We start from the raw sequence: 15,108 nt of genomic DNA, 5'->3' as shown, positions 1-15,108 counted from the left end.
TAGAAAAACAAAAATTGCTCCTTAATTAACTGATGTGGCAAGCTGCTGAAAATACTGGTATAGGGACTTTGGAATTATTTTTATGGATACGTTTTGAATAGAGCCATCAAAAATGTCTCCTCCCTTGAAGAATCATTAATCTCCTATCTTCTACTTCACTAGACAAAAAGTTTTACATTTGATTTTGAAGAATCAAAACAGAACTATTTTCTGCACCCCTGGGAGAATAGATTAACATGAATCCTTTTCTGCTACATACATCTTGATGATATGTAAAGTTTACTTTGGAGAGTTGTTTTAATTACTTCAGCCCATTCCATCTCGCTTATTCATGTAAGCACTTCAAAGTGACATTTGAGCTAAAAAGAAAATTAGAGCCCCTGAAGAAAAAAAAAAAAGAGCCCACTATGTTCTTCTTGCTGTCAAATATTCTTCATAACTACATAATTTAGTGACTCTGTCCCAATGAGGCATCACAAAAGTGATCTGAAAGGCTTTATATCTGACAACATCTGAGATGGTGCCCTCTCTGTTGCAATTGGTATCACTAGGACCTGACTCAGGGAGGGAATGCAGCTCCCTGAACCACATAAGCTGTTAAGTTTTCCTGCCACAGCAGGGAAGATGCAGAATCTTCTGGAGTTTATCTAGGATTGTGACAAGCAAGTGATGGAAAATATTTTTAAAAATAAAATTGCAGAGAAGCAATCTATAACTTGTGTAAACACACATTGTATGTTATGAATTTCGAGTTGCAAACAATATTTTATATATACTTGTTTGTAAACACACTTCAGCTTAGCTTTCAACTTAATGGCAATATACTGAACTGCTGCACTGTGACTTTTTACTTGTCACAGGAGCATTTGTTCATTGGTTCCCACTTACTACACCTCTACCCCAATATAACATGGTACGGCAGCGCTCCGGGGGGGCGGGGCTGCGCACTCCGGCGGATCAAAGCAAGTTCGATATAACGCGGTTTCACCTATAATGCGGTAAGATATTTTGGCTCCTGAGGACTGCGTTATATCAGAGTAGAGGTGTAGTTACATAGTACACACACACACACACACACACACACACTTCATTCTTACCATTCATATGTGACTCATGCAATTTCTCTCTTTTTTTTATTACTCTTTAATTGCTACCTACTCTTGCCCTGAAAACAAAATAGTGAAATGTCAGTTGTGCCTGCTGGCACTGCACTATAGAACTTGATGTTCTTCAAGTATGTGTCCCTCATAGATATGCACGCATCTCATGCGTGAGAGATCAAGCTATTTTGAATAGCAGTATCTGTCAGGGCCATAAATGCACAACATGCCTCCTTGTGTTGCCACGTGAGCATATAAAGGGTGGAGTGGCCACAACTCTCCCTCAGTTATCTCTTACTGCCTGTGGCAGGGAGAAGGAAAAGTAAGTTTGTGTGTGTAGAAATCTTTCATTTCCCTCATTTGTTAATTCTTTTAATTTGGACATTCCACAAAAAAAAAAAAAAAAAAAAAAAAAAAAAAAAAGACTAGGAAACCCTGTGTGCAGTGGGGCAAGCCACTTCGTACACATGCATCCTGAGTGTCCTTGTGTCCTGCACCAAACACATAAAAGAGTAGATTGGGCCACCTGCCACTAAGTTTCTTCCCCACTGAAGAATCCTGGGTGGTAAAGAACTTTTAAGTAGAAGGGATGGAGTGTGAGTCATGAAATCTGCATATAGAAAACATCTGAAAGAACTCCAGTTACTAAACAGGTAAGTATCAGGGGGTGGCCATGTTAGTCCATATCTACAAAAACAACAAGGAGTCTGGTGGCACCTTAAAGACTAACAGATTTATTTGGGCATAAGCTTTCGTTGGTAAAAACCTCACTTCCCACCAGACTCCTTGTTTTTTAAACAGGTAAGTAACTCCTTTCTCCTTTGAGTGACTCCCAAAGCAATGGACCATTCTAATGGAGGTGGAAACTCAAGAAAACAGAGACTGCAGAACAGCCTTCCTAAATACAGCATCTGATCTGGAGGCTTCAATGATAGCACAGTGCTTTGCAAATGTGTGGATAGCTAGAACCCCACTTGACTACTTTACATAACAAATGTTTTTCAACAATGCTGCTGAGGCTGCCTGAGCTCTGGTGGAGTGAGCTCAGAGAAGTCAGCGGATTCACCTTAGCCAACTCAAAGCAGGTTCTCACACAGTTAGATATCCATCTCAACAGTGTACGAGGTGAGCTGGGTTTGCCTTTCATCCTCTCCAGGATGAAAAAGTCTGGGTGCAGATCAAAGTCATCAATCTGAAATGTACTGGGAGGGACCACAGGGGATGACTAGGACAGCGGAACCCAATACATTAACTGAATGAGATAGGATATCCCTGGTAAATCCTCAGGTTGGAAGGAAATCTAAACTGGCTGTTGCTCAGAAGCAGCCTGGGTGACTGAGTGCGACATTACTCAGGGTACAAACTGGACTTATGGACAGCTGTGTCTCCTCAATTCTCCAACGCAGAGTGCCTTCTACCCTGCTTCTCTGTGAAAACCACCATTCCTGGTCTGCTTGCGCACAGCCTTCGGCATGTAAGTCACTCCCAGCTATACTGTATGCGTGCTATAGCCAGCCACTCACAAATTACATTACAGGGCTACACCAACAAACTCCCAGACTTTCCTCCGGAAATGTGCGCCTTGTACTGCCCTCCTGGACAATACAAACTCATATAAAATCCATCATTTATTAACAGAAAATGATATGCACAAATCTTATCTTGTTTCCCCAAACACACAAGATTAGATAAAACAACACAACAAATTTATTAACTACAGAAAGATTTTAATTGACTACAAGTAATGAGGCATATAATTCAGAATTGATTACAAAGAAATAAAAGGTAAAATGCAACTAACACCTAATTTAACAAGTCAATACAAAGCAAAGGTCTCTCACCACATTTTCAAGCAGTCTTGCTAGCTGAACCTCTGAGTCAGAATCTATCTCCCCCACACAATGCTGCTTCCTTTCTTCTTCAGGTATTGATAATGCCATGGACAGAGAGCAAGGCAGAGATTATCTGGGGCATCTGTCCTCTCCTCTTATAACCCTTTCTCTAACACAAGAATCATCTCCAGATGTTCAGAAAGTCTGTGGGGCCAGGAACCTTAAGTTTCTTTTGTCAAAATGTAGCTTTTTTTGCCCACACCAGCCACTTACTCAGGTGTTGGTACATTTGAACTTGTTGACACCTGGCTGAGGCATTGACTAGCTTTTGTCTCTGTGGAACCTGTTTGTGACTGCCCTCCAGAGCATGTTGGAATATGTCTTTGTAATATTATACAGTGGAATCTTATATCTTTACATACAATGTTGCCACACATTTAACCAGGACAATAATGATCAGCAAATCACAGTATGCTTTGTACAAAATTTAATATGGTCTTGTAAAAGGGGTGAACAGAGAGGTATAGACTGTCACATTGAGCTATAGATCAAAAAGCTCTAGAAGGCAGAGGTCTGTCCAGGTAATCCTCCCTTCCATGAGAGGTCGATGGCCCCCAATAAGGCCACACAGGTATTGAGGGTAAGTGCCTACAGGTATTGAGGGTAAGTGCCTGATGGCCATGGACAGGAACCAAGGTCTGTGCCCAGCTCAGCGAACACCACATCTGTTGAGAGACCAGTCTCTAAATCCACTATCTAAGACAGGAGATGGTTGCAAGATCAACCAGCCTCTCCTGAGTCATTGTCGAGCGTAGATGTGTTTTTATTAACTTCAGCTTGGAGAAGCTGCGTTCTCCACTGGCAACTGTTACAGGAAGTGTTATAAGTATGCGCAGAGCAACAAAAGCATTTGGAAAGAGGGTGGTCATCTTATTTGTGCACATATATTCTGGAACAGCCTTTGGAGTTGATCCTGCTGAAACAATCTAGCACCTGGTTAAAGAATTCAACTTTGAATTGTTGTTTGGGGTCTCTTATGGGATTATCCCGTGCCTCATAATCAAAATGTCTTTTTCGGTGACTCTTGTATTCTTGAATGGGTGGGAAAAATAGCTTCAGTGTGAAGTTCCTCTGTCAACTTCTGTGCACTCTTCAGAACGTTTTGAAATCCCTCATCTGACTGGTAAGACCAGGGGCGGGCAAACTTTTTGGCCTGAAGGCCGCATCGGGTTTTGGAAATTGTATGGAGGGCTGGTTAGGGGAGGCTGTGCCTCCCCAAACAGCCAGGCGTGGCCTGGCCCCTACCCCCCACTTCTCGCCCCCTGACAGCCCTCCACACCGGGACTCCTGCCCATCCACACACCCCTACCTCCTGTCCCCTGGCCACCCCAGAACCCTCACCCGACTGCCCCCCACCGCCTCATCCAACCCCCCCTTCCCTGATTGCCCATTGGAACCCCTGCACCCATTCAACCCCCCCGTTCCCTGCCCTCTGATCGCCCTGACCCCTATCCACAACCCCACCCCCTAACCACCACCACGAACTCCCCTGCCCTCTATGCAACCCCACCTTCTCACTGTCCCACCCCCGGAACCCCTGCCCCTGACTGCACCCCGCCGCCCATGCAGTACAAGGAAGTCCCTCAGGCTACTGCTCAAGTGGGTCCACAGTCCTGGATCATTTAGACTTAAGGAACTAAACTCAGCAGCAGCTGTTTCTTGTGCCTCCACCACACTCTTCTCTGATCTACACTTTTCTTCAGGAATGTGCATGGTTACATCCATTTGAGATGGAGATATGGATGTGCAGTAGCTGTCAGGTCACCTGCACTCTGACTAACTGGAAGATCAGGCATCTCCTCACCACTCTCATCCTCACTGGGGCCAGAAGGCTCACTGTGAACATTTGTGTCTGTATCTCAGGAGAGCTTCTTCCAGCTTAGATAGAAAAGCTTCATTTGCTTGCTTTCTTTTTCTGAATGCTGCCCCAGAGGGGTGTTTTCTTTCACTCATGACTGCTGTTCTATGCCAGCTATAGTGGCTCTCAACACTCAATTGAAGGGGACAAATAAGCAGGCTGGTAGCAGGGCCTGAGCGCGGGAAGATATCAGCGTTTTAAGGGCCTAACCGGCTCCTACTATTTCAGTTGACTGCCTGTTCTCCTCAAGTGGGTTCAGGGAAGCAGCAGGAAATAGGAAGCTCCCTGAGAAGCTGGTGCGAATCAGTCCAGGCTCCTGGGGGTGCTAGAGAGATACATAAGAGGCTCCTCCTCCTCCTCTCTCTCCCTGCAGCTCCTGCTGCTTTCTGTTATTCCCTCTCACCTTTTCTCCTGCCTGCCTGTTATGTCTCTTGGGCCCTCCTTCCTCCACACAGCACTCCACCATCTCTGTGCATCTAGAGCAGAGAGAATACATATGCACCAGCAGCAGACAATTTTCTACAATCTGGGTCCTAGTGGCACCCCCCCTCCCCCAGTCTGGCACCTGGGGCGGCCACCTCAGTTCGCCTCATGGTAAGGCCAGCCCTGGTGGGAGCGTCCCTTTCTCACTATCATTCAATGCTGCTGGAAGAGGACAGAGAAGGAGCACTCCAACTTCACTGGTGAGGAAGTAGAAATAGGGATGGATTGTAGAGCCGTGGAGATTCTTGGTACTGCAGTGAGAGTGTTCTGGTGCTGTAAGAGACACCACATATTGTGAACAATAGCAATGCTGTTTCCTGCAAGACACAGAGATCTGTCAGTGCCGCAAACATCACTACTATAGAGGACTCACCAGCTGGGTGAATCCTCTGCTAACAGTGCTGATTTGGCCGGTGGTGGAGGCAGTGGTTTTTAACAGAGGTAGTACCAACATAGCGAAGTGGGAAGACAAAGATACTGCACTTGAAGATTTCTCAACATTTTGTTTTGGTGTCAAGGACTCAGTACTGTGAAGGGGTTGAGCTTCAGAAGTCACAACCCAGGACCCCGAAGTCTCAAAGGCAGAATGGTGCAAGGAAGACACTTTTGTTTTTGAGGACACCTTAATCCAGGGATCCACCTCTAGAACAGTGGTTCTCAAACTTTTGTAGTGGTGACCCCTTTCACACAGCAAGTCTCTGAGTGGAGGCTGACAGCTCGCAACCCCGAGGGGTCACGACCCCCAGTTTGAGAACCCCTGCTCTAGAACCATCTAATCCCTGTGCCTTCCTTGTCAACAGCTTTTTGACTGACCTACTAGAGCCTGAAGTAGGGGAATCATGTCTGAGGACATGTAGTGGTGGCTGGGACGGGAGGCTGGGCAGGCGGAGCAGCAGGATTGTCATATGCCATAGAGCCTGAAACAGGCCTCACTGGGTTTGCCACGGAGTTTTTCTATCTTTGCAGTCCTGGGAGTGAAAGACTTATAAATAGCACATTTCCCAGGAATGTACGATTCCCCCAGGCAAAATAAGAATTTTAAATATCCATCATTAATGGGTTTAGCACAATCACAAGGTGAAAATAATAAAACATAATTCTAATAAAAACTATCCAAGTGACAACAGGCAACTGCTCTATTTGCAAGTTGAGAAAAAAATGCCAGCAGTTCATTGACAGCAAGCCACTGTGTCTTGAAGACAGGAGGTGATGAGGGAAACAGAGGTTGGAGGGCCTTCTTCACCCTTTTGTGCCCTCAGTTTGGTGCACAAGAATACTCGGGATGTACACAGAGTCCCAAAAGACACCGCTGGCCAAAAGACTCAGAATTTGGGTGCATGAGGCACACACACACACCATAAGATGAATGTGCATATGGACAATCACTTGAAGAACTTGCCATTACCATAACCACCATGCACACATAGCACAAAACATCTAAGTGTTAGAGTTAAGGTTATAACAGCCTTCCATCACATCCCCCCCTCTTTACCAAACTACTCACTCCAAACACAAAATACTTCAGTAAAGGGATATGTGGAGAAGGGCAGATTGAGGGGGGACAGAGTTACATTTTCCTTTACCACAACTACCATGTACCATGGAGGATGAAATGATTTAACTTTTCATCTCCTTACTTTTGTGGGTTTATATCAGGTATGGAATGTGTGTAGCAACTTGAACGGCTTCACAGCTAGCGTTTTTATATATCAGTTATAATGGTAACGCTATACTAACAGACTTCTGATCAGAAAAAGGATAATGTGTACACCATATTGAGAGAGATTAGAGAAACAACTAAGCCTAATAAAAGTAACAAAGCTCATGAGTGAGCAAACTAAAAGTCAGACTCTGCACAGTGGCTATTAAGTATATTATGGTTACAGAAGATATGCCTAGCCATAAAACAAAGACTAAAGCAGGAAAACGAGAAAAAACAGAAAGGTTAAATAAAAAGGTAAAAAAAACGTATTCAAGCCAAAAGAGATTCTTCAGAAAATTAAAAGCCAACCCTAATGAAGCTGTGACGGGGCAGCTCCGCCCCACACTGGCCCCAGCGACGTCAGACCAGTAGCTCTGACAGAGGAAGTCCCGTCCTGTTCATACTGGGCATGCTCCAGATGCTCACCGAGTATAAAAGGAGGGAACTCAGCTCAGTCAGGGCTGGCGGCCGCAGGGGAAGGACCTAACTGGGAAGCTCCTGCAGAGGACCAGCCGACGCTCTGGGAGCTGTCAGGAACAAAGGCTTTTATCGGCCAGCATGAACCCCTACTGAGGGAGGAACCGGAGGAGGCGACGGATCCGGAGACTCACGGAGGACCCTGAGATCCGTGGGAGACCGCAACTCCCCAGCCAGTAGGGAACGGCCCAGGGGAGGTGACGGACTGGTACCTCGACCCCGGTAAGCCTCAGCGTGTTTCAGTAGGACCCCCTCGCTGAGCCAGTAGTAAGGTCCTACAGCCCTGCAACCAGGGGTGCTTATATGGACTTTAGCCACTAGGCCATGCTGCCCTGCAACTAGGGACGCTCATATGGACTTTGGCCACTAGGCTGTGCTGCCCTGTAAGGAGGTGCATAAACCCTCACAGAAGCCAAAAAAGTATAATCTACTGCACAAAATATAAGGTGGCTATTAAGAAGTGGAGGAGGGAAACTGATGGACAAATAGCCAAAGTAAAAAACAAACAAGAAATTCTTTAAGTACATCAGAAACAAGAAGCCTGTGAGAGAATTACAAATTATCTTGAAAACAAATTTCACTTTGAGTCTATTATGTTTAAAAACAATTTACCCCTTAGTTAAATGGATCTGTCTCTTTAAAATGTCCCCAGACAAAAATAGTCCTGCCAAGGATTGCAGTAATGTTAAACGCTTAGCTCCTAAAAAAGATTACCCTACCAATAATAAACCCAGAATTTTAGATTTATTCTAATCAAGAATAGCTTCCTTCCTTCATCTTTCTGTTGGCTCTGTTCTTAAAGCATGTATTGACATTAGAGAACAAGAAGCCTACTTGTTTTTCAAAGAACTTCAAGAGCAACAAACAGTCTTGTCAATTTCAAACCCCATGCAATTAATATGTTTGAAACCAGATAAGGAACAGCACAACATGCACACATGTTCCCAACTGCAGGAAATTTAGAGACTGTACTCCAAATATTGTTGTTCGGTCATTCAGCCTAGCAGCTGTGACACAATATTTAATTGTATGTGTTATATTAGCCCTGCCTAATTTTGGAAAAAAAGTTAGTGAACTATTCAAAAAAAATTTTTTTAATAGAAATGTGCAAATCAATTAAGTGTGTGGTTGTTAGACTACCAATATCTGGAACCATCGGTACAAGATTAATGTGAGCAAAACCTTTGAAGCTTTCTTATTCCTGACACTGCTACTGCCTTGTCATCTGAACTTTACCTACTGATTTCATTAGTGACCAAATCTTTTAAGTTTTTCGATATGGTTATTTCTGGTTGTTTATTGCATTATTATTCGTTTTGCACCAGGGTCCAATTGTACAAAGGGCTGTACAAACACAAACAGTTCCTGTCCTTTCTTAGGTCTTGAACCTACAGCTTATTGCATGTGGGTATATTCCTGTGCCCACATGGAATCAACTGGAGGATCAGGGCCTAAACAGACAAAACAGTTACAATTTAGAATCAAAACTTCAGAGAGCAATGCTCTGATAAACTAATCAGGCTCTGAAATGCATTATAATTAAAGCTACGTTTAAATCACAGAATCCGTGACTTCCAGAGACCTCCATGACATTCTCTGCTTCAGCCCCAGGGACTGCGGGACTCAAGCTGGCAGCCAGCAGGGCCCTGGCAGGGTTCCAGAGACAGCAGCAACAGGGGGCCCCCTGCAAAGTTCCAGCGACAGGTGACAGACTCCTGAGGAGGCTCTCCTCAGGGTTCCAGGGATAGGCGACAGCCTCGCACAGGGGAAAGGGGATGCCTTGGGCAAGTGGCTAGGGGTGTCCCGTTTCCTCTTTGGGAAATATGGTCCCCCTGCAGCTCCCAGCCGCCCTAGGCGGAGGGCCTTCCCGCAGCTTCCAGCTGCCCTGGGCAGAGGGGGAACCCCACAGCTCCCAGCCTTCACAGTGGCAGGGGAAATCATGGAGCCGCAGCAGCAAAAGTCACAGACAAGTCAGGGCTTCTGTGAATTTTTGTTTATTGTCCATGACTTTTACTAAAAATAACCATGACAAAATCTTAGCCGTAATTATAATCAAACATTTAAGCATCTTGTTGGAGTAGTAAACTTCTAAATAGTTACTCAACACACAATGGCAAAACATAAGTCATCTGACATGGACTAGATTAAGAGGTCTATTTCCGAGAGACAGTTCTCCCATAATTACTGTGAAATTAATTTTAATGGTTTAATGTTGACCTAAAGCATTATTTCTTTCCATTCTAAATTTTAAAACACAGTGGGATCTTCCAAAACACTACACTATGCATAAGGCAACTAATCATTTAAAAATGGCCTACATCATTCATCAGGTATAATCTATGATATTTTGTTGTTGTTATTTTGGCTACACCTGACCAAATAACTAACATCAATCAATCAATTTAGTATTAGTATGCCAAGCAAGTTAAGCTATTTATAGAACTAACTGACAGCTGTTTAGCAAACTTAATAGGTATTTTGACGTCTTGGAAAATAAATTACTTCCAAAGAGATTTATTTGAAAAAATACCTGCATGCCTCAACACATATACTGAATAAAATCCTCTCAGAATGCTTCAGAAGGATTAATACATTTAACTGGATTCAATAATCTACTTCTTTTCATACAAGATTTTAAATAGTTGTGTGGCAAATTAACTAGAATCTGGGAATTGGTAGACTGCCACTGTTCAGCACTATACTTGCGCCAAGCAGGGTGGTGATAAAAAACTGAGTCCCCTATTGGGTAATATTGTCCCAACAGAGAAAATACAGGGTTGTCAATTAATCGCAGTTAACTCAAGCAATTAACGCAACACAACTTAACTAGATTTAAAAAAATTGTCATAATTTAATCGCACGGTTTAATAACAGAATACCAATTTAAAACTATAAATATTTTTGAAAGTTTTCTACATTTCTCGAAAACAAAACAATGAGAAATTTGAGAGCCTACAAGTCCACTCACTCCTACTTCTTGTTTACCAATCGCTAGGAGAAAACAAGTTTGTTTACATTTATGGGAGATAATGCTGCCCGCTTCTTATTTATAATGTCACCTGAAAGTGAGAATAGGCATTTGTAGGACACTGTTGTAGCTGAGGTTGCAAGGTATTTATGTGCCAGATACGCTGAACATTCATATGCCTCTTCACACTTCAACCACCATTCCAGAGGACACGCTTCCAAGCTGATGACACTTGTTTAAAAAAAACCACGCATTAACTAAATTTGTGACTCAATTCCTTGGGGGAGAATTGTATGTCTCCTGCTCCATGGTTTCACCCACATTCTGCCATATATTTAATGTTATGGCAGTCTTGGATGACAAACCAGCACATGTTGTTCAATTTAAGAACACTTCCACTACAGATATGAAAAACCGCAAAGAAGAGATGGCTACAGAACTCAACCCAAGATTTAAGAATCTGAAGTGCCTTCCAAAATCTGAGATGGATGAGCTGTGGAACATGCTCTCTCATAAGTCTTATAAGAGCAACACTCCGATGTGGAAAGTACAGAACCTGAACCACCAAAAAAGAAAATCAACTGTCTGTTGGTGGCTTCTAACTCAAATGATGAAAATGAACATGCATCACTTGTGCACTGCTTTGGGTCATTACTGAGCAAAACACTCATCAGCATGGAATCATGGCCTCTGGAATGGTGGTCAAAGTTTTACATTATTTTGTTCTTGAGTGCAGTTATGTAAAAAAAATTCTACATTTGTAAGTTGCACTTTCACTACAATAATTGTATGAGGTGAAATGAAATACATTATCTTTTTTACAGTGAAAATATTTGTAATAAAAATATAAAGAGCACTGTACACTTTGTATTGTGTTGTAACTGAAATCAGTATATTTTAAAATGTAGAAAACATCCAAAGCTATTTAAATCAATGGTATTCATTATTAACAGTGCATTTAAAATTGCAATTAATCACGACTATTTTTTTCATCTCGTGATTGTCATTAATTTTTTTAATCATCTGACAGCCCTAGAAAAATGATGCTCTTGTTCTTAAGGCACTGGTCTGGGAATCAGAAGATCTGGGCTCAGTTCCCGACTACCACAGATTTCCTGTGTGACCTTGGACAAGTCACTTAGCCAATTTGTGACTCAGTTCCCCATCTATTTAATGGAAATAATGAAGCTTCTTTTCTCCCACCCTGATTTTTTTTTTTATTTAGGCTTCAATCCTGCAAACACTGATTCCATGACTTCTGCAGTGACCCATGCGGCTGGCCCGGGAGCCGAATGAGCAGCTCGGGCAGCCCCTGCGCCAGTCATCTTCTGCTGCTGGGGCAGTTTCAGGCCCCCCCGCCTCGAAGCGGTAAGAGTTTGGGGGGGGGGCAAGGAGGGCTCAGTGCTGGGGATTGGGGCGGTGCTTACCTGTGGTTTTATTCATATTTAACTAGAAGACTTTTTGGACACTCTTGACAAAAAACAGACCCAGAAAGCGATTCGTCCATTTCTAGTGTCTTTTTTTGTTGTTGGTTGTTTTTTTTAAGACTCTGCACACTCCTACTTATTGCTACAAGTGGAACACTCTAGAGGACAGTCAATGTAAAACAGTGACAAGTGAGCAGTAGTGGCAGCAAAGGCCAATTTGGGGAGAGCATTTATTAGAGGCAGAGGTGGAAGATGGATTAGAGAAAAATAGTTTCTACTTTGTAGATTTGAAAGCATGAAAAATACAGGTATGGGATAAACAAGAACTTTTTTTAAAATGACAGTTAGTTGAATGTTTTCTTAGTGCCTTTATTCCTATTGCTTGTGGCAAGCAACAACTGAAATTCAGAGGAATCATTTTACCCACATCTGAACACTAATTATACACTGTTTTTCCAAATGCATACTCTGCATACTTCACTACCAGCAAAACAAATGTTAAATTACCCTATTGTAGATCATATGTCAACTGCCATAGATAACCCTGACATTTACAAATTATTTGACAACAAAATGGACCACATTCTAAGATAAGGAAAAGCACCAAGATCATTTTACATTGAGAATTAAAGGTTTATAAACTAATGGCTTGATAGTTATTTTTATGTTACTATTCATAGCATTTGTAGTTTAGTTACCTTTTTGTTTTCTTGTAGTTTTCCAGCTGTAGTGCCTGCATATGTTTGTACCTTTCCAACTCACACTGCCCACACAGGTCTTCAAGATGCAACAGATGATTTTCCATTTCCTTTAAGTTTATCTCTAGCTGGGCTGCAAGAAAAACAAATAAATATTAGCCAAGCTTCATATATATGAAAGATAATTTTTTTCCCAGAAACAGTGAGCCAGAGGCAAGTATTAAAATTGCTTAATATGGTAAAATTATGCACACATTTACATTTATCCTCTTTTTCTGGGTCAAATTCCAGTCCAGGTAAGAGAGGCACAATAGATTCCTATGAAAAGGTATTATAACCATGATTCAGTTGCCCCTTGTGATACCAGGCTTCTGTATTGGATTCAAGCTTTGGATTTCATGTGCTTTTAATCCTACTGAGTCTTAGCATTTACACCAGAGGTGGTCAAACTACGGCCCGCGGGACCCACCTGCTCAGCCCCTGCCCACCGACGCTAGTCCCCTCCCCTGCAGCCTCAGCTCACTGCGCCACCGGCACAATGCTCTGGGTGGTGTGGCTGCAAGCTCTTGCCGGGTAGTGCAGCTGCAGAGCCTGGGCCTGACCCGGTGCTCTGTGCTGCGTGGTAGTGTGGCTGACTCCAGCCGGGTGGCGCAGCTGTCTGTCCTAGCGCTCTGGGCAACGCAGCTGTAGCGCCATCAGCTACCAGTGCTCCAGGCAGTGCAGTAAGGGGGGGTTGGATAGAGGGCAGGGGAGTTCAGGGTGGTGGTGTGGATAGGGGTCGGGGCGGTCAGAGAGCAGGGAACGGGGGGGGTTGAATGGCGGCAGAGGTCCCGGGGGAAGGCAGTCAGGAATGAGAGGAGGGGTTGGATGGGGCAGCGGGGGGCAGTCAGGAGCAGGGGTTCCAGGGGCGGTCAGGGAGAAGGGGGGCTGGGGGGGGGGGGGGGGGGGGGGGGGGGGGGGGGGCCCCCCATCAGGGAGCGAGAAGCAGGAGGGGTCAGATAGGGGCTGGGCCACGCCTGGCTGTTTGGGGAGGCACAGCTTCCGCTAACCGGCCCTCCATACAATTTTAGAAACCCAATGCAGCCCTCAGGCCAAAAAGTTTGCCCACCCCGATCTACACACTACCTTAGTCCAGCCTCTCATGCACTCTCCCAGTGTCCAGATTCTTGGGATGTGGTACTCCACAGTCCACATGACCATGCCCCAAGAGAGTGCTGCCCCTCCAAAGACTCCCCAGTAGTTTAACCATGCCCTATCAGAGTTCCACTGCATGGGCACTCCTATTTACAGTTTAACTCATTGTGGACTTTGTGACAGCTAAACCAAATGGAATACACAGACTTTGCAAAGAAACTTCTAAACCAGAGTTTACTTATTAGACAAAGCACAAAAGTTACAAATCCATCCCACTCCGTCTACTCAGTCTTCTCTTCTCTTCCTGTTCAACAGATCGCCCACGACAGCCACAGACTCAAGAAGATCTGGCCCTTGAAGTTCTGGCCCCTTTGGCAGCTGACCTCCCAGGCAACTTCAAAACCTGTCAGTTCAACCTTGGGTTCCAAAGTGAGAAAACGAATTCCTCCGGATTCCAGCAAGCCTAATGTACTAGGGTGGACTCATTTGAATGAAAGACTATCAAGGTTGAAGACTCTTGCTGGCTTTCCCATTGCTAGCCCCTCTGTGAGGTGAAGGGATTTCTTCTAACACCTCCCGGGTGTCCCAGCCCAGGCTGAAGGCTACACTGCAGATGTGAAGATATAGTATAGGTTACAATCAAAATGAAGTTCACAGAACAGAATGGAGTTTGTAGATCGCATAGGTCTGTATCAATTTGCCACACTGGGTAAACTGGCTGCTGACCAGTCCTCCCAATCCTGGAGATGAAGAATCCTATATGTGATGGGAGAGGACGACAGACAACTCAAGCAGCATTGAACTCCAGCAACCTAATGCAGATCCTAACCATTTCCCCCCTTTGCTCTGGGATCTCTGAGGACTGCAGTAACTCTCATGCAACAACAACAAGCAGGGAAGAGTGCAGAGAAGTGGTTCAAAGGTGAAATCTCCCTGTGTTTTGGATGCTCAGGAGAAAGGATCACCAGGCTGAAAAAGCATTCCTGTCATCTTGTCTGGCTGACAGCTTCATTTTGGCTGTGTTAAGCTGGGAACTATCTTGGGCTATACAAGCTTTTCAATTTTCTTAGCTGTCACTCAGCCAGAAATTGCAAATCCCAATGCCCACTAAGAGCAGGGAGCTACCATTTCACAAACAACTAACAAGCTTGCCATATATGGCAGCCAGACTCTGGAATTCAGCATGGTTTCGGCCCCTGACCAGGGAGCATGGGAGGGCAGCCATTGGCTCTACACAGCAGCCTCAGAGAAGGAATCTCAGGATTCACCTAAGCATCTTTCAAGCACTGCTGAGCTACTGAAGTTTTCCACGCTGCTGCTGTTACTAAGACCAGGAATTGATAACTTTAATGTAAAGCAAACTGCTTTT

General features: G+C 44.1%; 1 protein-coding gene across 4 annotated transcripts in view; it reads right to left on the bottom strand.

The window, feature by feature from the left end:
• DTNBP1 (dystrobrevin binding protein 1) overlaps positions 1 to 15,108 on the bottom strand; it is a 159,192-nt gene that overhangs the window by 97,293 nt on the left and 46,791 nt on the right. For all 4 annotated transcript variants that reach the window (XM_034762368.1, XM_034762367.1, XM_034762366.1 and 1 more), the window contains exon 6: positions 12,606 to 12,738. In XM_034762368.1, the coding sequence (XP_034618259.1) occupies positions 12,606 to 12,738 (133 nt within the window). The remainder of the gene's footprint in view (positions 1 to 12,605; positions 12,739 to 15,108) is intronic.

This window comes from Trachemys scripta, chromosome 2 (assembly GCF_013100865.1).
Source record: "Trachemys scripta elegans isolate TJP31775 chromosome 2, CAS_Tse_1.0, whole genome shotgun sequence".
Taxonomy (NCBI): domain Eukaryota; kingdom Metazoa; phylum Chordata; order Testudines; family Emydidae; genus Trachemys; species Trachemys scripta.
The sequence above is the reverse complement of the archived record's forward strand: the minus strand, read 5'-3'. Positions and strand labels throughout refer to the sequence as shown.